We start from the raw sequence: 24,066 nt of genomic DNA on the forward strand, positions 1-24,066 counted from the left end.
GGGGAGGATGTGGGGAGAGATGGGGGGAGGATGCGATGGGGCAGGGTGATGGGTGCCGGGTGGGTGTAGGGCCATGGGAGCACCCATGGGTGCTGCTGAGCCGCTCTCAGCACGCTCTCTGCGTGGCCGAGTCCTCCCGACGAGGGGGGCAACGGCCAGGGGTCTGTGACCCCCCCCCCATCCAGCATCTCGGGGCGGGGCTGGAGCATCCCCAAACCTGGGGCTGGAGGGGACCCGGCTCCTTCCCGGTGGCTCCCAGCAGCGCCGGGGGCGTTACACCCCCTGTGTCCGGCTTTGGATCCTGCCCTTTCCCAGGGACGGGTGCGAGCGCCGGGTGGTTTTATACCCCCCCACACACCCCCCCCAATCTCCCTGCCCTCATATTTTATGTCAGCGTTTGATGAATGTTTTAAGGCCATTTGCCTTACAAAGCGCCTCGACGGGGAGAACACGCGGCGTAAGCGCCTTCCCCAAAGCGCGTTCCCGCGCTTTAACGGCAAATTTAGGGGGGAACCAGGACCTGGTTCCACGGCGGAGAGGGACATGGCGGGGGGGGGGTTCAGAGAGGCTTTGTTGGGGGGGGGGGGTCACCGTCCCTGGGCCGGGCTGGGGATCCTGCCCTGAGGCTGGCAGGGAGGGGAGCACTGCTGTTACTCCTGATTTACACCACGGTGGGACCTGGCCCGGGGTGTAATTTCTCCCCCCCCATGCTGGGCGACGCCGTCCCGCTAATGGAAACACGGCCACACTCATGCAATCACGGCTGCGGGTGCTGGGGGGGGGGTCGCGCCCACCTAATGGATCGCCCTCCCCGAGCCCCCGAACGATGCATTTTTAATGACAAATAGATCAAAATAATAAATAAAACCAGGGGAAGCTCTCCGTGCCGTTAGCGCATCGAGCAAAACCGCTGCCCCCCCCCGGCCGTGGGCAGTGCGGGGGGTTCCCCCCCTCCCCCCCCCCGCCCAGGGAGAACGGGGCTGGAGGGGACCATCCCCGGGGCGTCGGGGCTGGGGCAGCCCCAGCGTCATCTCCCCACAGCCCCGTTTGACCCCCACATGGAGAAACCACATTTCCTGGGATTTCCCATCCTCCCGATGGGCCTCCCCAGCACCGGGATGGCGGGGGGGACACTCCCCCACCCCCCATTTTTGGGATGCCGGGAGGAATCAGCTGCGTTTTATTGACTGGGGGGTTGGATTGGGGGTGGGGTTTGGGGTGGGGTTTTTTTTGGGTTTGGTTTTTTTTTTTTTTTTTGATCTCGTATAATTTATCAAACAAATTGAACCGAACGTCCAAATGAGAAATGAAAATGGGAAGTGCTCCACGGCAATGAAATCATTCCGGCTGCCTCGCAAAGTGGGGGAAGCTCCGCGCCCGTAATGAAATTTCATCCATCTCCCCGCAGAAAGTTTTGATTTTTTTTATCAGCTGGCATTGCCAAAGGAAGCCACGTGGCCTCGGAGATATGTGTGTGTATATATATATATATATGTTTTTAACTAGATCTATTATAGATGCTGTGAATAAATATAAGGGGGCCAAAAAGAAAAAAAGAGGACAATTTAATTTGCTAGAAAATACGATAACATGAAAGAAAATTTAGATAAAAGGAATAATGCGATCCCCCAAGCTCAGCTTTTCCAAAGCGGCTCCATTAATTTGAACGGGAATGGGGAGGACGGATTCCTTCAGGCAGGTTTGGAGATGGCAGCTCCCGATTCAGGGCGCAATGGGGAGCCCCGGCCACGATCCCCTCGCACCGCGCTGCCGCAGCCGGGGACAGCTCGGGGCGGGTGCTGCGAGACAGCCCCGCTCCTCGCTCATTTAATTAAATGCTCGCTAGGAAAGGAAAATAAATAAATAAATAAATAAAATAGAATGTTTCTGTGCGAGCGCCGCAGCGGGAGGAGAGGGGGGGGAGGCGCGGGGCTGTCCCGGGAGAAGGACCCTGCGTGGGTGCTGCGGCGGGACCCCGCCGGACAGGGCGAGAGCAGCGGGGTCTGCAGGGCTGAGAGCGTCACAGCCCCGAGAAGCGTTTTGGGAGAGGAAGGGAAGGGGCTGGTAAAGGTTATCGCTCGCGGTGGCGCTGCAAGAAGCGGGGGATGGTCTCAGCCCCATCCCTGTCCCGTCCTCATCCCTCTACCCATCTCCATCCCTGTCTCCATTCCCATTCCCATCCTTATTTCCATCCCCATCCCTGTCCTATCCTCACCCCGTCCCCGTCTGCATCCTTGTCCCCATTCCCATCCTTATTTCCATCCCTGTCCCTATCCTGTCCTCATCCCTGTCCCCCTCTCCATCCCCATCCTTATTTCCATCCCCATCCCTATCCTGTCCTCATCCCTGTTCCCATCTCCATCCTCATCCCCATTCCCATCTGTATTTCCATCCCCATCCCTATGCTGTCTTCATCCCTGTTCCCATCTCCATCCCTGTCCCCACCTCCATCCCTGTCCCCATTCCCATTCCCATCCTTATTTCCATCCCCATCCCTATCTTGTCCCCATTCCCATCCCCATCTGTATTTCCATCCCCGTCCCTATCCTGTCCTCATCCCTGTCCCCATCCCCATCCCTGTCTCCATTCCCATTACGATCCTTATTTCCATCCGCGTCCCTGTTGTGTCCTCATCTCCATCCCTGTCCCCATCTCCATCTCCATCCCCATCCCCATTCCCATCTGTATTCCATCCCCATTCCTATCCTGTCCTCATCCCTGTCCCCATCTCCACCTCTATCCCCGTCCCCATTCCCATCCTTATTTCCATCCCCATCCTGTCCTCATTCCTGTTCCCATCTCCTTCCCTGTCCCCATTCCCATCCTTATTTCCACCCCATCCTGTCCTCACCCGTCCCCATCTCCATCCCCATCTCCTTTCCCATTCCCATCCGTATTTCCGTCCCCATCCCCTTTCCCATTCCCATCCGTATTTCCATCCCTGTCCTGTCCTTATTCCTGTTCCCATCCCCCTTCCCATCCTATCCCCATCCCCATCCCCATTCCCGTTCCCGTCCCCCCCCTCCTCTCCCAGCAAGAGCTGCCAGAGGACACCGGGCAGAGCCCAGCGGGGCTGTGCCTTGGCAGGGGCCCAGGAGCTGCTCATTTCCCTAAAAGCTTCCCGATAAATTACTCCTGCTCTTGCTCTATAAAAGGCACTTTGGCTCCCGCCGTCACCATCGGGCCGCAGCTCCTCACCGCCCACCCCGGGACCTGTCGGGGACACCGCGTCCCGCGGGGCCCTCCACATCCCCTCAGCATCCTTCGGGAGCCGGGTACCGGCCGCGCTGTGCCAAGGGACGGAGCCCAGAGCCCTGTCCCGCCTCGGCGCTTTCCTCCCACCGCGCAGCTCCCCGCGAACAGCCTTTTGCCCCGGGTTCGCCCGCGCCGGCTGCGTCCCGTCCCCGGCAGCGATACACGCCACCGTCGCATCTCCTGCCACCGCGCTGTAAAACACACCCCCATAAACGCCTGTAATTTACAGGCTCCTACAAGCACCTGGGAGTTCCCCGGCTCCGTGAATACACGACACCCTGCGAGCGATGCTCGGCTCGGCCCCGACGGCCGGAGATGGCACAAGCTTTTGCCAGAAAACCCGCTTTTAATTACCCCCCGCCTCGCCAGCCCCTCTCAGCCTCCCCCGGCCGAGCGGGTGCGTGGGCAGGGAACGCTCCCGCGCTCCGCTTTCAGGCTTTTGGGGGAGTTTCCTGCGTCAGGAGCGGCTTGTCTCCTGGGGCGCGAGGAAGAGTGCGGAGGGGCCGCGTGTGTTTTACACCGTCATTTTCATTTACAGTTCGGTTTTGCAGCTCGCGCAGGGAGCTGCCTGGTGCCCGCCTGGGCAAAGGTGTGTTTTATCTACCAAATTTAAGCCGAATCTGGGGAGTGGTTTCGGAGCTGTGAAGCTTGTGGGTGTTGGGACCAATTGCCCGCCCAAGGGATGCTCCAAAACACACTGGGACCGGAGCACGCGGAGCAGGGAGGGGACACGGGGGCTGATGAAAGTGGGTCTCCAAACACGGGCGAGGAACTGCGAAGTATTTTGACGGCTGATTGCGAAACAGCCAGCACAGGCTCCGCCGCCGTCCTCAAAACATCAGCGGGAGAGAGGGGAGCGGCTGTGCTTTGATTTGGCTCTGCCGGCAGCAGCTGTGGCCTCGTCAGGAAGGTGTCACACGCGTGGTCTGGCTGCCGCTGCCACGGCTCAGACTCGCACCGAAGCCGTTTGTCGCCCTTCAAAGTCAGCAGAGCGGCGGGGGCAATGGGCTGAGTCCCCCAGCAGCCCCCGGCCCCCCAGGGCTCTGTCCCCACGCTGTGAAGGGGACATACGTCAGAGCAGGATGGAGAGAGTGGCCAACGCTGCTCCTGCAGATGGCTGAGAATGGAGCCTGACAGCTCATCCCCTGCTCCGGAGCATCCCAAAGCCCCTTTGAGGATTGTTTTTTCCCCCCATTTGGCCTCCTGCAGCTGCGCAACCTCTGCATTCAGGGCAGGGGTCCCCTTCCTCCAGGGAACACTGATTTGTCCCCAAATAGGTGACACATCAGTGCTCTTGCTTACCCACACGTACCGGCGCCTGCAAGGGGAGGTGAGGATGGGACATGGGGCTGGTGCCGCATCCTCGGAGCCCCAGCCCCGGGCGAGCTCAGGGCTCGGCGGAGCAACCGCAGCCGCAGCGGGGAGGATAAAAACACCCTTTAGTTTGGTTTAAAGCTGCACCAGCCTCCGGCCAAGGCTGGTTTCCCCACTGCGGTCACATCCAGCCCCTGCTCGTGTCAAAGCTGCGTCCCAGGATGGCTGATGGCTCCCGGTGACCATCTGCCTGCACACCCTGGGGTGGGAGCTCCAGGCAGCCGAGCGCTGCCACCATCTAGGCGAGATTTGGCCAGAAGCAGCTGGCTCCTGCCCGCGCTCTTCATGAATCTGGATTTACCGCCACCGTGCGCGGCCAAACCTGAAATGCACTGGCAGGGGGTGCAGCCGCCCTGGGCAGAGCGGCTGCCGGAGAGCCGCTCTCTCTGGATGCTGCTGGCCAGGATCCCCCGCGCGCCCGGCAGCTCCGCGGTGAAGCCGAGCACCCACCCACCCTCCCGAGAAAGCCGAGCCAAGGGCCTCATCCCTCCCTTTCCCGGTGAGGAGAGCCGATTCTGTAAAACTCGCTGCGGCAGCCACGTTGCTGGGCTCAGCCTGTCTCTGGCGGCACTGGGCTTGGCCGTACCAAAGCTGTGCCCTAAAAGCACCCCTAGAGTCTTCTCCAGGCCAGTTCTTCCAGACCAGTAAAGAGGAGAAGCTGGAGGCAGCTGGCCCTGGCTCCCAGCAAACAGAAGGGCCATGGAGTCCCTCCTTGCCCCTTCCCAACTCCAGCCCCCAGCACACCCGCCTGGCCAGCCAGCTCCCAGAGCGGGGAGCCAGCCACAGAGGTACTGGCCCCACTGGAACTCACTGTTTACTTAGTTTCCTGGAAAAGGAGAAACCTTGGGATATTTTTTCCTCTTTGCCTTTCACCTTCAGCATAGCGGCGGCAGGAGCAGAGGGCTTACGGGAGCTCCCCAAGCTCTTCAGCAGGAGCTCCGGCACCTGAACAGAAGCAGTTTTACACACTGAATTTAACAGAAGCAAACATAAGTCATAAACACGGTAGGAAATATTAAACATCAATTTTAAAAGCCTGGTTACGGCTTCCTTCCCCAGCCTGCATCAGTCGCGTAGAGCCCGGCTGCGGATCCGGACTGGGAGCGGGCGCAGCACAGACAGCAGCACTCCAAGGGGACGGATCCTGCCCGGGGAAACGGGGGCTGTTGGCTCCAGCCGACAGCAGAGAGCCCCTCCGCATGGGGCTGGGGCTCTGCAGAGCGCACGTCCCCATCCCAGTGGCGAGGTGACAACCGCCCGAGCGGCTCAGCCCACGGGAGGCCGCCAGGCGAGAAATAACACAACACATGGGGGCTGCAACGGGGTGTCGGGGGGAGGCTTTTATTGATATAAAAGCATAGATAAATAATTCCGTCCCTTTCTTAGAGCGGGCAAGGAAGAAGTCCATCTCCAGCACATCCTCTGTGGGCGTCCCTGTGCCTCAGCCCCACTGCAGGTTGGGGGGCACCGGCCACCCTCCGGGTGGGGGGGCCTGCAGGGACGGGGGTAGGTCCTGAACTGGTGGCCAGCCCGGCGGGTACTGGAAAGGCGCTGGTTTTTCAGGCAGAGCGCTGTGGAGGTAGGGAGATGGCAGGGGTGGAGGTGAGATGGGGGTGTCCCAGTTTGATAGCAAGGTCCTGTGCCCCCCTCCGCGAGCCCCCAGAGGAGGAGGGGCCCAGCGGAGCAGGGGTTTGGTTACCAACAAGCAGCGTATATTCACCCCCCACCTCCACATCCAAGAGCAGAACTGCTGCGTAACCACCCCCCAGCCCATTCAAGCAGTTGGGGCTGGCTAACGCAGTGCCTGCCACTGAAAAATAAGGATGGAGCACTAAGATAAGGGGGTTTGCTGAGGGGGGGGGGGCGGGGGGAAGCAGCAGCCCCCCCGAGAGCTGCCCCAGGCACAGCCGCTGGGAGGACAGGCCTTGTGCTGCTCCCCTCCCACCCCCAGCTGCTCTCCGCTCTCCCCACAGCTGAGTTTTGAGAAGAACAAATGAAACCAGCAGATGTTTCTTTCCCAGCAGCCCGAATCCCAAGCCAGCTGTGCGCTTCCCAAAGGACAAGGACCCCTCGGAAACGGAGAAACTGCCAAAACGCCAGGGTGTTTTCACAGAAGCACCCTTCAGCAGAGGGACAGGCTTCCTCCTCCAACTCACAGCCTGGGAAACGCTTTTCCTCCTGTCTCTCTCTCCCCCAAGTTTACTAGTTGAGGCCGCTGCAAACAACACACCTGACTGAAGAAGTGCAAAAGCAAGAAGCATCACTCCCTTGTCTCCAGCTGAAGAAAGCACTTGGCCAGAACAGGTTTAAATTCATGGAAAACGTACCTTTTCCATTAATTCCTGAGTGCAGGAAACTCATTTGTTCTTTAGCACAAGCCCTGACAGCAGCCTTCCAGCTTCTCAGGCCTTTACCTCCGATCCTGATGAATCTTTTTAATTGTTATGCCAGAAGAAATCTAATCAAACTCCTTTACATAATGCTCCCGAGGAGCAGCACCCTCCTCTCCCTGCAGGGCCGACGACATGGCCGAAAGCCAGCTCCAGAAGTTGAGCGCAGCGTTTTCCAGGCAACTAGCGCAGAGCAAAGTCATTTGGTCTAACGCTTCTCCCCGTGACGGGGATTCTTCAGAGCCCAGGATGAGACAAGACTGACTGCTAGGACACTCACCAAGCCCCTCTCGGGCAGGAATAGTTTTTTTGTTCCGTCCAGGCTCAGGCAGGCAGGGGAGCCCCCGCAGCAGCAGCAGGGTGGGGTGGGCAGCAGGAGAAGGCATGCTGCAGGGTGGAACAGCACAGCTATCAACTAATGAGCCGTTCTGCGAGCAGCAGAACTAATCAATAGGGAGGATGCTGTCTGGGTACTCAATTCCCTGGGGGTCTCATAAGATACAAGTGCTATCAAAGGTTTACCTACAGCTGGAGCGTTCTGAATGGCTGTCCCATGTGGATGCTGCGGTGTCTAGCAAGGGTCAAGAATATTTCCTTTCCAAAGGCATAAATGGGATCCCTCTTCTCTACCCACTTCCATGTGCAGGAAGTCTGTAGTATCTCAGTATCTTTGAGCCTTTAGAGCCGTTCTGATGGAAATCAGCAAGCGGGCTCCACAGCAGCGATGGCAGAAGCACACACTCACGTGTGCTGACGTGCTCCGTTTCCTTTGGAAATCAGCTTAAAAATCAATCGCACCCTGGCAGAGCTCCACTGCCAGAAGAACTACACGCGCTCCATCCAGCTCCACCCCAGCCCTCCAGAAAGCAACGGCACAGCGTGACTTTGAAAACACACATCAGGTGGAGGCTTCCAAATGAAGACTGTCCCCTTGAGCCCGGCCGCGCTGGGAGAGTGTCCGCATGAACGACGGATGGAAGGCAGCGCGGCAGCTCTCCATCCACGGGGCTAATTTAGAGTGACGGTCACAAACGGTGCTCGAGTTATTGCCTTTAAGTGTTACCCTTCAGCCAAGCCAGTACCTGGCCACACAGCCACTGCTAGCCCAGCACGGTGTTTTCTTTACACTGTGGTGTATTCGGAGACCGCGCAAGGCAGTAGCTCCACCCGTGACTGCCTGCCACGCACCCTGCTAGAAAGCCCCGGGTAAGGCAGAGAGAGAAACTCAGCTATGCTCACAGGCTGAGGCTTAACATCCTCCCACCACGCTTTGGGAGCATCGCGCTCCCAAGGATCTTTTCCATCCCAGCTTGAATCCTTCCTACTCAGCGCTGCCGGAGCAGGAAGAGATGGAGCTGTGTCTCCCGCATCTTCTTTTGGAGCCGACTGCCCTTGAGAACATTTTCTCTACTGTTTTGTGCAGATTAATGGTCTTCACTGAAGTTACCAGCCAGGCAAGGCAGCCTCTAGGCAGGTTATCATCCAACAACACAAATTCCCCAAAGCAGTGTTAGACCCTGCCAGAGATTCTGCCACATTTCAGGGACCTCAAGCACTGCAGGAGGGAGAGGGAGCTCTTTGTCCTTAAAAGCATTGTCAGGAGGAACACGGACTCCCCAGGCACCAGGAGCACAGGGACCTGCCTGAACCAGCCCCTCTTCCCTGGCAATGCAAACCAACTTCTCTGGCAGACAAAGCAAGGTCGGAAGGGGAAGGCTGGGGCTGAAAAGCACAAAGGGAGAAGAGAAATTATAGGGACAAGCACTGGTGAGGCCAGATAGAGGAAGAGAAGCTTTGAATAGTTGGTGTTTAGTTCCAGCAGTGGCTGGTTTCTGGGCCTGCAGAGGCAGAGAGGCAGGGTAGAAAGCAACAACTCTACAAATCCCAGGTCTTGTGCATCTTGGGAGGCAGCAGGGACCAAATAGTTACAAAAGTCTGGAAATTCCTCTGGGTGTAATGCTGGCTATTTTCTGTAAGAGGTGATCTACCCCGAAATGAAGGGATTCATGGGCAGGACAAGCAAAATGGGGCAAGTGAAGTGTCTGGGAGGGGTAGGAAGGTTATGGCTGCCAGCGAGCACCACTGCAAGGCTGAGAGCAGCCAAGCTGATGGATGGAGCGAACGGAAAGCAACAAGCCCAGACAAGCACCAGGAGAAAGATCCTGCCCAGACCAAACACAGAGAGGACAGGAGCAAACAGAAGAACAAAAGAGAGATTTGGCACCTGCCCAAATGTCATCCAATTAAGCCTGCGGCACAGTCAGGTGAGCAAGGAAACAGCAGGCACCGGCAGGCATCCGAATCCGAATGAATGCTGCGAGGAGGAGCTAATTCCACCCTCTCACTGGCAGGGATGTGCAGACAGGGCAGGCAGAGGCTGGGGAAGCTGTCAACAGATGAGACCGGGCTCCTGCCACTGAACTCCGGGCATTAATAACTCAGCATTGCGGTGGCACTGTCCTTCCAGGCACGTCTGTGCACTCTGCAGAGAGCGCAGGAGTACCGCTCTGCCTGCCTCCCCCAGGGAAGCAGCCGCAGGCAGCAAGGCCTGGCTTGTCCCTCCTGCACACGGGGAGACATGTCCGTGCATCTCTGATGTGGGTGCGCAAGACTGGATCCATACGTGTGTCCGTAGCATGTGCCACCAGCAGACATGCAGTGCCGGCGGACTAAGTGGTAAATGACAGCTCAGGGAGTCCCATTGAGTTGAGACCTTTGATCACTTGTGCCTTCTCCTGTCCCACTCACATCCCCCTTGTGGGATCCCTCCTCCGCACCGTGCGGGCCAGAAGCAGCAGCCAGCCCTCACACAGATGCTCCCCGGCCACCCGTACCTGTTGCTCTGAGCCGCGCTCAGTCTCTTTGCTCTCTTCTCCAGCCAGTCCTCAATGGTGCCAGGGGGCACGTCTGCTCCCTCCTGCTGCAGCTCCTTTGATCTCTGCTCCCCTGGTTGAGAGAGAAAGAGGGCTATCAGACGCTCGCTCTGCAGTCCTTTCACTCCATTAAACCCACCGCTCATTACCCTGCATAGTTTCTTATGGTGAGAGTTTGCAATATGCCTGTGGCGGCCCCTCCTCCTCCTCCTCCTCCACTGTCCACCTGCCATCTGATGCTTGGCCTCCTCGCTGGTGACAGCTCCAGCCAGACAGAGCCGGGAACAAGACCGAAGCCAGCAAGCACAGCGACGGTTTGGGCACTTAACTGAGGGGAGTCTGACATCTCCCCCTGGGGCAGATCGTCCACGTCCTCGCCTGAAACAGCCTCCACTGGCCCTGAGCCCTGAGCCGTTTCCAAAGACGTGTCCCTCCAACTGGCAGGAGGGCCTTTGCCATCTCTGCCCAGTTAGGTGGGAGTGACAGGGACGTCTGTCCGGATCGATGCAGACTTGGCAGGCCACGAGAGTCTGAAAGGTTCAGAGTGCGCTTACAACCAGGGGACGGGATTTCAGAGATGCTGTCAGGTCTGTTTAAGGCACACGCTGCGTGATGCCTCCCGAGTCCCCGCAGAGACGGGGCGGGAGGCTGTCACCCATTCCTGCTCAGCCTAGGCGCAAAACCAGAGCAGACCACGGCCGAGGGAGGGAGGGGAACAAGTTCCTGCATTCTCCCATGCAAGTTAGGAATGAGCAAGGAAACCAGTAAGAAACCTCTGCTGTCTACCAAGAGGCAGGGCAGCCTGAGGTCCTTTCAAGCTTTCAGCCCCTCCATCACCCCAGGGGGGTTGCGTGGGGCAGATGCCTGCATGCACCCCGTCCTGCAGCACTGTCCTCTCCGGGCAGAAGGGCACAGAGCCAGCGGGGCAGCCCAGCACTCACCAGTCCCTCCCAGTGGGCAGAAATCCTCAGCTGCCCAGTTAGCAAAGGTCCCTGGTCCCTCCTCAGCACCAGTGACAAAGCAGGAAGGGATGCTAGCGGAGAACAGGGTCTAGCAGGAGTCCTTGACACGAACGACAGAGTCATACTCCTGACGGCACGTCAGGCAGAGTGGCTCAGGAGATGCTCAGAGCTATTAGACCTTCAGCCCAGTGGAAAGTTCCCACCTAACAGAGAAAGGAATGTGATCCTTGAAAAAACAAACACTGTTAATGATAAAAAGGAAGCCGAGGCAGCTGTGTGTCATTCCCCTTTGCCCCCTCTGGGGACAAGTGCTCTGGGGGAACCCTGATCCCATTTAGAGATCAACCCGCCACCCTGGCGGCAGCCACCTGCAGCCGTGCCCACCAAGAGCCTGCTCCACACCTACCCGCCATATGTCACACGTTTAAGGAAAATATTATACGTTTCCAGACAGGGTGTGAAATTAATATTGCCTGGGCAGAGTGAAGGATCACTTCATCCTAGTGGTGGCAACCAATTATTCATCTGCCTGTTGAATATTAATAAGGATGGCAGAAATGTGCTACACAATGAGCAGCCGGAGATGGATAATTTGTCATCCAGCCTTTTCATCTGCTGCTGCTGGGAGGGGTGACGACGTACTCACTGCCGCCACAAAGACAGCCTGCTGTGGTCCTGATGTCGAGGTGCTGCTCTGCAGCCCAGCGATAAGGATACAGTCGGAGACAGGACTGTTCATGTCCGCGACAGTCGCTCCCAAGGAGCAAAGCCCCAGCAGAGCCACTCCGGGTGAACCCAACAGCCTGGCCAGGTGAGGGCACTGGGGGGACACGAAGCTCAGCCTGGTGAGCTGGGCACTGCTCAGACGCAGGATATCCAAATTCATCTCCCAGATTAGACTTCTCCAGCAGCACCGGCCACAGCCACTTTACTTCCCTTTGTTCCAGGTTTCTCCATCTCCAGTGAGCGCCCAGGCACATTCCACCTCAGCAGGGGGACAAGCAGTGGTTGTGAGAGGCTTTGATGAAGCAGGGAAGAAAAATCACAGAGAGAAGCCTCTCCCACCTCTACCTACCACCAAGATTTCCTTTTGATCCCACTCCACGCCCCAACACACCACAGACCAAAAACTGCCAAAGCCTCTCTGCTTAGAGCAGGGACCCCCCAAGGCCACTGCCCCCAAGTGTCACATCAGGAGCTGGTGGGAGCCCACGGACTCGAGCAGACTCAACTGTCTCATCCAGAAAAGCTCACTGGCTGCGGTGGAAGAACTCCAGACTCATGCTGGCCTAAATGAGGCCCCAGGTGTCCAGTTCAGAAAGACATCCAGCTGGCTCTCTCTTCACGCAGCTCCACGAGCTACTGCTCCAAAGCACTCCAACCCTCGGGCTGAGAAACAAGGCAGCAGGGACGGGCAACTCTCTGTCCACCTCGACACATACCCACCAAGAAGGCAAATCTTTTGTCTCTTCTTGCTCTGAAGCACACACGTCCCATCCGGAGACCACCAGGACCACCATGAGACTGGAAATACCCCCTGAATGTCAACAGGCATTCCAAGATGTAAGTCAAACGCAACTACCAGCCCTTACTCCTCATACGTGACCACACAGCCAGCCAGATGGCAGCAGCAAGACAGGTGTGAAGGCGCTTCCCCCCTCCTCCTCACCGGGGTGTTTGCTTCAAAGTCTAATTACAGGCAATTAAAAGAGTGGCTGTAGTCATGAAGTGCCTCTCCAATGATGCCAGAGTGGGAGTCCAGATTTATCTTCTCTCCCCAGGCAACTTTCAGCATGAGTTTTCTTCCTGAACGAGGCACCACCGTATGTGAGATGTAACCACCAGCACCGAGCAGGTCACCCTGCAAAGCGATTCACACGTAATCCTTCAGCTCCCTCCCTGGGCAGGAAGATGTGGCAGCCCAAACTCCTCCAGAACCCAGAAGGAGCGGCAGACTGCGGCTGAGAGATGAGGTTGATGAGGCCCTGCAATACGAGCAGCTTAAGAAGTTACCACCCCGCAGCCAAGAAGTGGCAGCCAACTGCGAGAGAGCTCCTCCTCCTGCTCATCGCTAAATTAAACTGGTCGACTACAGCCACCCCCAGCAGGGCCACTCGTATTCTTTCAATCCCACGGATCTATTGCAAACACTCACCCAACTGTGCCCTTACTCTCCCCTCGCAGCTCCGGCTAGCTGGAGCTCACCAAAGAGGCTGGGTTGTGTCAATACTACCAGCAGAAGTGACGCAGATTAGCGGGGAGCCAATAACTTTAAGCAAGACGACGGCAATTTGACAGTGACTTTTCCTGACATGACTGTACTTAAAATGACAGCCTGGAAGTGTCGCGCTGATGAATGATGCAGCAGATGCAGAAGGCTAATGCTTTGATGCGGTAACAGCTGGGAATATGCCTCCCTCCCCGCTGAAGGTGGAAACTGTTGCTTTTTGATGAGTATATTCTACGGGGTGCAGAAATGCTGAAGCCAAACCAGGACACGCTCTAAGCTGTTACAGGACAGCGGATCGTCCAGAAATGTTCCTACTTGACCCACAAGACTAACCCAAACAACCGGGTGAATTCCCTGCATTGAAAAGGCCAGATGTTAAGAATAACGTCATTTTTCCTTCGGCATCATTAATAAATGCATCATTAGCAAGAAGAGCTCACTGACACGGAACTACCAACACCAAACACTTCACAGGGATTCAGGCACGGGTTCAATATTTACATGTCAAAAAGTGCCATCACGGTATAGCAAAAGTCAGAAAGGGCTTTGCTGGGGCTTAGGATGCAAGGCCGCCCCTGAACAGAGGTTCGTGGGCTACACCACTTCACTACAGGATTTCTTCGCACCGTTTTCTGAAGCATCTGCCCCTGGACAAGGGAAGACATGGGTTCAACACAGCCCGACAGCTCCTCTGCTTCTCCGCCCACACACCAGAGCTGAGGAAAGCGGAGTTAAGCAGCACTGTGGACCCACCAAGAGATCGTCCACTTTTACCCCACCAGAGGCAGAGCACGGCCGTCTCCAGCTCGGTCACACAAGGCTCTGCGGAAAATGGTGAGAGCACTGTGGAGCTTCCAGGCTCTCAGCTCATCTCAAATCCCCGAGCACCCCGGGCTGCAAGCCCGTCGAAACCTCCCAGACGCTGCAGGTTCAGATGGGAAGTCTCCAAGGACGTTGACAATTCAGTGAGAGGCAGCCTGATCCAGACCACTGCTCCAGCCTGCTCCGTATCATCTCACTGGCCATGGCCTGCGATGCACAGAAACATTAGGTGCTAACGCATCCAGGACATCACTGATGGAGGCACCGGACAGACGTGCTGCAAGGATCAGGTCTCCTGCGTGACTAATACAACCTGCAGCCCAACTAGCTGACCTTAAACTCTGCCCTAAGCCTCACCATCCAAGACACGGATACTTCAGTAGCCTGAGGAGTGGTGAAACGTCCCCACGACACACTGAAGGGCGGCCTGGCTTTTGTAGCTGTTCTTTCCATCCAGTCCATTGTGCTATGGGCTGCATCTCTCCTCCACCAAGTCCTGCTGAGCTCTTCCCTCCACCAAATCCCTCCAAGCTCTCTGCAGGCTCAAATGATCAGATTTTGAGGTCTGTGAGACTCTCAGCCTGCTCGCTCGGCTCACACGGGATTTCCATGGAGCAACACCACGAGAGAGGTGAGCAGGATTTAACTCTACAACCAGCCATTTGTGTTAGAGCAGCACAGCCAAGGACAAGGCACCCTGCCGTCCCCTGGCCATCGCTCCTTGAAGTCTAATTGTTTAATTAAATGTTTGACTTGGTAATACAAATGCAAGGTTTCCAAGTAATCTCCCAGGAATCAGCTCTCTCGCTAGCCAATTCTCCGCTTACACCTGACCCATTTGACAGAAGTCAATATTCAATAACAAGTGTAATTGGCAATGAAACCTGCCCAAGCGCAGAGGAGCTTGCCAGCCTTCCCCTGCAGCTCCGCTCTGCTCCAAAGAGCTTTCACTTCCCCTGCAATAAACAGCCTTCAATGACTGGAAGCACTACAGGTTCCTGCAAATAGGCTGACATCCTGTGCCACCTCTGGGGAGCCCAGCACTTAAACCCCGCAGCGGAGAAGGGTCGGGGAGAGGTTCTGGGCTGGCAGCGGGGAAGGGGAGTGCGACTGCCAGCTCCGAGGAGGGCTGGCTGGAGCGCTCCATCTCCCGCGCAGCCCGACGAGCTGGGTTTTATTGACTGCCAGTGTTGTTCAGCGATTGATTCACAGAGTCGCCTCGGGGACTCGCAGACTGACTCAGCAACGGCGAGGACTGGAATAGCTCTGTAGTGCCTGCCTTCCTCCCGCTCCTCTGGGTTCACCAGAGCTCTGCCGCGCCAAATCCCATCCCTCTGAAGGCCAGGAGAGACTCTACCCCACGCACACCCCAAATCTCATACGTATGCATGCACGTACAAACACACACACACACTTTTAACACTGCAGCCTGTTTTTGCCAGACTATTGGCAAAACAACAGTTGGCTCCAGCTAGCAGTGTGGGCACAGGATCTGCTCAGAAGTTGGGCTGCATTAGGAGGAGCGTTGCCAGCAGGTCGAGGAAGTGATCCTTCCTCTCTGCTCCACACTGGCGAGGCCACAACTGGGTGCTGCATCCAGTGCTGGGCTCCCCAGTACCACAGAGACAGGGACATACTGGAGGGAGTCCGGCAAAGGCAAGAGACAATGGGCACAACCCCACATAGAAGAATTTCCATTTAAATATTAAAAAAACCCAAATGTTTTTACTGCAAATGTGGTCAAACAGTGGAACAGGTTGCCCACAGAGGTAGTAGAGTTTCCACCCCTGGAGAAACTCAAAACCCAACTGGATGTGGTCCTGAGCAGCCTGCTCTAGTTTACCCTGCTTTGAGCAAGATAAGGTTGGGACTAGACGATCTCCGGTGGAGACTTCAACTGCTCCATAAGTTCTCACCAACACCTTACTCACATTTTCTCTAACCACCAAAGTAATGAATCCTAGAGAGAAAACAGAGCTGCCACCCCTTTTAGGGCGAGGAGATGGTACTACCAGAATGAAAAAGTCCAAAAGCGCTCTGGAGGCTCACAGCAGGGGAGCAGCTGCCGTTCACCCTCTCCCCAAACTCCAGTTCCACCCAAAGGCATGTGAGCAGAGGCCATTTCTGCATCCAAGACCCCAGGACAACCCAACTGACAGCAGGCTAGCTCTTCCCAAGAGCGGAAGCAGCAGCTCCCTGGTAATAGCAGAGAAGTGGGGTGAAACCAAATCCATAAATTAAAGGGGAAGCGATGTACCAGTGCCCTCTGCTGCTGACAGTTTTTATTCCCTGACTGAACAAAACCCCGAGGGCTCAGAAAGCCCACTCTCTGCTTCAGATGCTTGCTGCTAAGTTGTAACAGCATTGCTCAACTCTAGGTTTGTGTCTCTGCCAGCAGATCGAGCAGAAAGCATATGAAAAACTGCAGCACTTACAGCCACGCTACAGGCTCACATAGCACTGAGAGGCAGGCGGGAGGGATCCACGCTTGGCTCGCTGCGTACAGGCAGTACGGGACTGCCGGCTCTCAGTGCACAACCCCTCATGCCCCTCTTTGCAGCCCACACTCCCTGCAGCAGCTCCCCCTCTCCTCAGAGACCCCTGGACATTTTGTTGTTGGAGGACTCACCTTGAACCTGGGCACTCAGCTTCTCCAGGTCCTGCTCTGTCATGTGGGAAAATCTGCAGTTGGACCCAAAATCACACTGTCCTGGAACAAAAGCCACAGAGCTCCATGAGAGCCGCACTCTCTTGTAAATGTGCATGCAAACCCAAGATCCGTTACACCTGCACCCGGACACACAGGCCCAAGCCCTTCACTCCCTTCAAGACAAACACACATACCAGGGCCCGCCAGAACAGCCTTGGGCTGGCTCAGGAAGGAGCTGCTGGATCTCAGGCAGTTATTTCTCCTTCAGAAGAACTCACCTGTTTGCAGAAACTTCCGACACGGTTTCTTGGTTTGCTCCTCTTGCAGGATAGCGGCAGCATCTAGGGGAGACAAAGGACAAAACAGGCTAAAGATCATAGAATCACAGAATGGTTTGGGTTGGAAGGGACCTTAAAGATCATCTAGTTCCAAGCCCCCTGCCCTGGACTGGGACACCTCCCACCAGACCAGGCTGCTCAGAGCCTCATCCAGCCTGGCCTTGAACCCCTCCAGGGATGGGGCAGCCACAGCTTCTCTAGGCAACCTGTTCCAGTGCCTCACAACCCTCACAGCAAAGAATTTCTTCCTAATATCCAATCTAAATCTCCCCTCTTTCAGTTGGAAACCGTTACCCCTGTCCTATCTTTACACTCCCTGCTCCAGAGTCCCTCCCCAGCTTTCCTGGAGCCCCTTTAGGGACTGGAAGGGGCTCCAAGGTCTCCCCGGAGCCTTCTCTTCTCCAGGCTGAACCCCCCCAACTCTCTCAGCCTGTCCTCCCAGCAGAGGGGCTCCAGCCCTCTGACCATCTTTGTGGCCACCTCTGGCCCCGTTCCAACAGGTCCATGTCCTTCTTGTGCTGAGGACTCCAGAGCTGCACGCAGTCCTTGCCTCCTGTGCAAGATCTCTTGCGCAGCAACACTCCATCATATCACGGTCCCAAACGGGTCAGCTGCCTAGCGGAAGCCATTTTACATGACAACCAGGAACTTAAGCCACAAACTAATAGTTAACAGTCCCCGTTTGCACCCCTGGCTTCAGATTTTCACTGGCTTGCAAATATCACCTTCTTTGCTTTCCGCTTTATGCTTTCTCCCCATGCCAGTAACGGAAAAGAAGCGTGACAGAAAAGCAAGGACCCTGCAGCACTTCCGTGCAGCAGAGAAAGACCAGACAGGCCCACAGAGCTCTCAGAAAAGCTCTACGCGAGGCCTCACAGAACCCTGTGCTGAGTCTCCAGTGGACACCACTGAAATGGTCCTTCACCTCCCGGAGATGTCCTGGGGACAGTGAACCCCAAAGACACAGCAGCTCCCATAGACTGCAGAAGAACTTGCACTGGCTGATGCCAGACCACAGAGCCTGGAAACAAGAGGAGATGACCCAGGATGAGGAATTTTATCAGTCAGAGGGAAATCAAGGGTTGCAACCTGGTAAGAAGAAAAGCTCTAGGCCATCTGCCTCACCGTCACTGACCCAGCTAGAACTTTGCTGGGCTGGGGCTGCTGGTCCTCCACACTTGAGAGCCTTTCTTCCATGTATGGTTAAGCAGACAGCAGAGCCACCCTGAGCTCTGCAGGGTATTCCTCACCTAGCTAGCCAGGAGACAGACACAGCCTGCAACTCCTGACCCCGAGAAACCAGAAGGAAGCCAAGGAACACACAGGCAATGGTTTCACAGTCGGTTTAACCCAAACTAAGTCTTTGCTACTGCCAAAATACGCAGTCCTGCTCTCTCTCTCAGACCCTGGACACACATTTCCACCATATCCCTCCGGCTGGCACCAAGGCATACGGAACTGCATGGCAAGCCAGGTCAGAGCGCTGTAAAACAGGCAGAGGACACAGGGCTTTCCTCCATCACATCTTGACACAGCCTCCAGCCCCAGAATTACAACTCGTTTTCTGTCAAAACCTCAGTGCACCTACCCCTCCTCTTCTGCTCGCCCCCTTGGCTAAGACAGGTTTGAGCACACCAGTGCTCTGAGGTGCTTCCCCAGCCCCATCACCCTTCTGGGATCTCCAGTCAAGCGGTCGCATCCTCAGCCTCTCCCACGGCCACCCTCAGAACCGACATCTCCAGCCAGTGCAGAGAAGTGCTGCCAGCTTCCCACCCACTCACACAACGTGTGTGTACAGCCTGCCTTCCAGCCCGCTTTCTCCACAAACACACCCGTATTCCTTGCTCCTTGCATGTCAGAGATCAACTCTGGTTTGCAGAAGGCACCTAACTCACCTTCAGAAACTGTAACTCACTTTGTTCTCTCAGGTCTCCCGTCTCAGATTTGCTCATGATGCCAAGAGAGCTTTATCGGCAACTCCTGTTCTCAGAAACACCCTCCCTATCTCTTCCACTTCATTTCAGATCCCAGCTGACGTCTACAGTTTCCCCTTCCCACATCCAGACACATGAGGGTTTTGCCTCTGAGACCGCTTGACAGCAACAGTAGCAAGTCCGCAATTCACTGGCATAGACAATCTGAACATAAATAATCAGTGCTGATTTATTTTATCTATTCCTTCCCCCACCCCACCTCATCCATCACCTCCCCAGTCTCAGAAAGGGAATGGCAGACAGTTGGTAGTACCCACCTCGGAATAAGTCGTACCAGACCCTCTTAGCCCTGAGATGCTGCACTCCATTGAGGTGTTTCTTCCTGTTGTGAAGGTTGTCCTGAAAGGACCTGTCACAGTAGTCACAGAAGTATCTTTTCCCCATCTCTCTTCTGGCAGAGCAGCATCAGCGCGGCCTGGGAACCATCAGACAGATCCTCGGCGCCCAGCCATGCCTGCCCCGGGGACGGAGGATCCAAGATTTACAGCCCCTGCTTCCAAAGGAGAGGAACTCAAATCATTTAGGGTTGGCAGACAGAGAAAAGAGGTGAGACCCAATAGTATATATTCTTGTCTATCAGAGACTGGTAAGGTGGCATCTGCTGCACGTACATGGGAGAACAGACTCGGATCTGCATTTCTTACCTCCGTTACCCAAAGGAACAACATCTCTGCTGAAAGAACTCTCCTTCCTCGAGTGTGCCGGAGTTCAGATCACACAAAGCAGAGACCTCAGAGAGCCAACGTCTCCCAGCCACCACCTGCACCACAGAAGGTGCAGCAGAAACCATCCAATGTGCAAACAGGAGGAGCCAGAGGTCCCCTCCATGGGGACTTTAACCCCAAACCACAGCCAACTTCCACAAGCAACAGAATGGAAATTCCCCCGTGTCCATCTCTACAAGGTAAGGAAGAAATGCAGCAACTCCTCAAAGATGCAGAAAAAGCTGATCTCACCAGTACTGCGAGCGGGAAGCTGCTTTACCAACGCTAAAGGACACAACATTTCATTCAGTTCACCTAGCCACCTATCCACCCCTGTACCTCAAAGATCGCCCTCCTCATCCTCCCCAGCCGACGGCAGCAAGATGTGTCTGCTTCACCGAGTACAGCACTTGCAATAACTAAGGTCACAAGAGCCTTACAGCCAGGAGGAAAGACCTCCCAACTCCATGGCCACTGAAAGCAACCTGGAGGTGCCTGGTCCTTCTCTTCCCACAGGGGAGAGGGGCTTTATCACACAGGTATTTGCAGTCCAGAGACTCTGCTGTGGAGTATCGAGAAGCGGCAGGACAGAATTTGGGCGCTCTCACCCGCGCTGGGCCTAGAGCAGCCCAAACCCTGGTAGGGCAGGTGGGGTTTGTGGTTACGGGCGGCCCTGTCCCCATCGGTTCTCCTTGCTGGAGGTGCAACAGACACCCTGCGGGAGCTGTAAGTTCTCTCCCGAGTGATATAAAGGTACCTGATAAACACCAAAGATGGATGGACTGGGAGATAAACTCCAAAAGCAATTCTCCAGTTTTTGACACCTCGACAGTCAAATGCGTTTAAAAAATGGCACGGGGACCAGCACAAGAAATAAAGATTTTATAAATAAAACAGGGTCAGAATCAATCACAGCCTCCCTACCGATTCCTCGGAATCAGCGGGAAGAGCAGCGGCAACAGGCAATCCCTCAGAGCCAAGCACGCTGAGCGCAGGCAGCTCTGCCAAGCCCTCCTGCCAGCCAGCCATCCCGGCACCTCATGAGCAACCGTGCCTAAGCCCTTCCTTCCCCCGCTCCCCCGCTCCCCAGCACTGCCGCTTCAAAACCGAGTCCCTGGAAATCTCTCAGGCCTCACGCCGCAAGTTAAGACGTAGTCTCTCTCCTCCATCTCTGTCCAGCTGCATTCAACGGAAAGATCATCTCATTTTTTTGAATCGTCTCGCAAACCTTCACACCGAAGGTGAAATGTTCAGAGACTCAACTGAACTTGAAATGTCTTTGTTTTAAGGTCCTTTCCTTGTTCTTCAGGTGAAATACGGTGCTGGGAGGCGGTGCTGATCAGCCACCTCTCCCTGATGCAACTGTAACACCGCTGCACCTGCAAACACAATCAGACCTGGCTCCTGCTCGGGACGCGTAACTCAGCTCTGGAGGGCTTGAGGTCTTAAATTGTCCTACTCCAGCCCAAGAAACCAAATCCAAGTGCTGCTTAATGAACATTAAGCCATAGTTTCCCCCCCCACTCCCCATCCTTTACTAGATCACCCCAGAGTTTTGCAGGCAGCCTGGCAGCCAGCTTTGCTGCACTGTGGTGGGGCTGCTGGAATCCAGAGGGAACGCTCTTACCCTCAGCGCTGTGGCTTTTAAGTATTGAAAAAATTCCCCCTTCTGCATCTTGTGCCATAGTCTCCCAAAGTTTCTGGTAACATAAAAGCTTCCCTGCTTCAGCTGCTGGCTCCTGCACTCCATCTCTGCAGAAGTGGCTGCTGCGAACGGGGAAAACAAATGAGATTCTGCAGTGGTCCCACACAAGTTTCCACAGATCTCAACGGGAATTCTGCCTGCAGAAGCCCAGCAGCAGCCAGCCTTTGAAATCGTATTTCAAACTTTTCCTTTCATCACCCCGACAGCAATAATTGCAGAAGCTCGTTCCCCCTCCTTCCCCAGCAATGAGGGCAGAAAGCTCCTACACATTTCAGGCAGCCAGATCCCACACCCCAGAGGTGCTGGCTCCCCAGTTCTCCCAGCAATTCCCATTGCAAGGGAGGAACGGAAGAAAATAAAGCAATTAGAGGAGCGTCAGATTCTCCCAGAGATCGCCCCCTCCAAAGATCACACTGAACACTTATTTCCATCTTTTTTAAGAATTCAATTGCGTGGATTATCTTGGCTGGATTCCGACAACTCTCCGCAGTATCAGCAATCCACAGCGCTTTGCGCTGGACTAGTACGCAGGAATAAAAGCCGCTTCTGAGCAACACTGGCTAACCTATTTCCATTTTCCCAAATGGCTCAAGCAGTAAACAAAGAGCATTATTCAGTTGAAAACAGAGATGTTTTCTAATTAAATCCATGTTAGTCATTATGAAATAAAGTAAATGTAGCTGCTTTATAAAGAACTGCTTCATCTTGGCCATTTCCTCTTAACATTTCTAGACCCTCATTTGCAGTTGAATTCAGGCGAGTAGACCCCTGGACCCACAGGCAGCCACAAACGACTTCAGACAGGCTTTGCACCAGCTTAAAAGTCTTTCTGCATAAATCCAAAGACAAAAAAAACCCCAGGGCTTTGTCTTGTATCTCGATGCTTAGAAGTATTAACAAAAAAATCCTCCGCTGTAAGCCTCTTGGAGCAATGTTTTATAAGAAATAGCGTGTTCTAAGACACCGAGCAGGTGTTTCACTCATCTAGCTGAGGTGCTTGGTAAAACTCCAGGCAAGATCTCATGTGCACCATCCTACATTTTCCCTGCTCAAATTGCTGCCAAAACACTCCACATTGTGCTCTGCTAGCTACAGATTTAGGACTCCCTGGGGGTTCTTCTTCCCCGAGATGTGGACAGAGGGAAGAAGGTGACCCAGAAATGGGCATACGCCAGACTTGTTTTCGTCTGGGTGTAACTGCTTTTCTCCATGTGGAACGCTGACAGTTGCTGCTGGGCCTTGACCTCAATTTCCTGCTTTCTTATAGCCCAGGCTCGGGGCCGTTTTGGCCACTTTGGGTACCCAAGCAGATGAGAAGTTAATTAAATCCAAGTGTCAAGTTTATGATATTCAGCCGCCAATTTAAATGTGCTGATATCTCTACGGGAACATGCAAAACGCCGGCAGAGTCTGCCAGCACCTTCTCAATGACAGAGGGACGGATTCTGACTTCCATTATGCCCAGCGTAAATCCGGAACTCAGTTTGGGATTAACACTGACCTGACCGTTACACAAACCCATCCCAGTGGCAGCAGTTTACAGGCCACTGGGGAGAGTAGAGACTGAGGACCGTCTTCAAGACAATCCCTAGCTGTTAACTTTGAAAAATAATAATGGAGCTTTCCCAAGCGCCGGCCTAAGGGATAACACGATGCACGGGAATACACGAGGCACCTTCCAGCCTCTGTACGGGCTTCCAGCACAAACAGGGGCTTTGCCCTACCCCAGAAATCCCACGGATCTCCACAGGAGCCGCATGCAGGGAACCAAACATAAATAAATTAAAATAAATGACTATGCAGCCAGACAGTGCGCTCCTCCTGAGCGACTGAGGCAAATGAAACTACGGAGCGAGTGTCACTTGAGGATCTGTTCTGAAATTTAACGTAGATACTTGTTTAACAAGAACCCCGCCGAGGAACGACTTCAGTGTTACGATTCCCCCAGCCCCCTTGCCTGCCCTCCCTTTCCAAACCCAAATCCACCTCTCTTTCCCACCGTCGCTTGACCCATCCTGGGGTCCCTTTACCCTTGATGAGATTAAGCAGAAAGACAACGCGAAAGAGAAGATGGCAAGCAGGAACGGGAACTTGTCCACACCAGTTTCGCCTCGTGGGGCCCTGTCACCTCTTCCCGAGGCCTCTGGAACGGCCGCCTGAGCGGCTGCGGCTGTTGGGAGCCACGATGTCCATCTCCTGCTCGGACCACGCTGACGACGCTCGCACCCTCCGCGGCTGGCCCACACAGCATGGAAACCCCCAGCATCCCCAGGGGGTGGGCAGAAGGGGACATGAATGCAACCCCCCCGTTCTCACCCCCGGCAGGGGGGGTCCTCTACCCCCCAGCAAGGCCCCACAGCCGGTGCCGGGCCCACCTCGCAGCCTGGGAGGGGGTCACCCGCCCGGCCTGATCTTGCCGGCTTCAGCCCGCCGGCCTGCGCTTCCCCAGCTGGTTTCACCTCAAAGAAAGCGGAAAACAACCACCGGCCTTGCCCAGCGGCTACCGCTGAAGGGAAGGAGGGCAAGGGGAGGCGGGGTGGGCGACACTACGGGCCAAGGCCCTCAGGCTGCCTCCTCCGGCAATGGGGCAATGTGGGGATCGGGAGGGGGGCTTGGGGGTCCCTGGGGGAGCCTTGGGAGGGTTATGGGGGGGCTGAGGGGGGCTCCTGCGAGCCCGACGCTCCCGCCGGCCCGCACTCACCTCCCGCCGGGCCCGGGACCTAGGCCGCACCGCCCCCGGGGCCTACATCCCCCAGCATGCCCAGCGGC

The 24,066-nt window shown here is 55.6% G+C and overlaps 1 protein-coding gene across 5 annotated transcripts; it reads right to left on the reverse strand.

Moving 5' to 3' along the window:
* Positions 1-5,954: 5,954 nt before the first annotated feature.
* ZMAT5 (zinc finger matrin-type 5) lies at positions 5,955-24,054 on the reverse strand. 5 transcript variants are annotated; one of them, XM_054219608.1, is made up of 6 exons: positions 23,614-23,876; positions 19,146-19,378; positions 16,835-16,897; positions 16,536-16,616; positions 9,854-9,965; positions 5,955-6,200 (listed from the first exon to the last, which is right to left on the reverse strand). In XM_054219608.1, the coding sequence occupies exons 2-6, from the start codon at positions 19,270-19,272 to the stop codon at positions 6,071-6,073; spliced, it is 513 nt and encodes a 170-aa protein (XP_054075583.1). In that variant the 5' UTR covers positions 19,273-19,378; positions 23,614-23,876; the 3' UTR covers positions 5,955-6,070. The 5 variants fall into 5 exon arrangements, with proteins under 5 accessions (XP_054075583.1, XP_054075584.1, XP_054075582.1 ...); XM_054219607.1 differs by lacking the exon at positions 23,614-23,876 and adding an exon at positions 23,999-24,054 and having other exon boundaries at positions 6,134-7,406; positions 19,146-19,381; XM_054219606.1 differs by lacking the exon at positions 23,614-23,876 and adding an exon at positions 23,999-24,053 and having other exon boundaries at positions 6,134-7,406.
* Between the last annotated feature and the right edge of the window lie 12 nt (positions 24,055-24,066).

Source organism: Rissa tridactyla, chromosome 13 (genome assembly GCF_028500815.1).
Source record: "Rissa tridactyla isolate bRisTri1 chromosome 13, bRisTri1.patW.cur.20221130, whole genome shotgun sequence".
Lineage (NCBI taxonomy): Eukaryota > Metazoa > Chordata > Aves > Charadriiformes > Laridae > Rissa > Rissa tridactyla.

What these genes read in the sequence shown, in the direction of transcription:
- ZMAT5 (XM_054219607.1), bottom strand. Translation starts at nt 19,272, where the DNA reads ATGGGGAAAAGATACTTCTGTGACTACTGTGACAGGTCCTTTCAGGAC. An exon ending in CTGGTACGACTTATTCCGAG is followed by an intron (nt 16,898 to 19,145) that starts GTGGGTACTACC and finishes TGTCTCCCCTAG; the next exon opens with ATGCTGCCGCTATCCTGCAA. An exon ending in GCTGAGTGCCCAGGTTCAAG is followed by an intron (nt 9,966 to 16,535) that starts GTGAGTCCTCCA and finishes TCTCTCAACCAG; the next exon opens with GGGAGCAGAGATCAAAGGAG.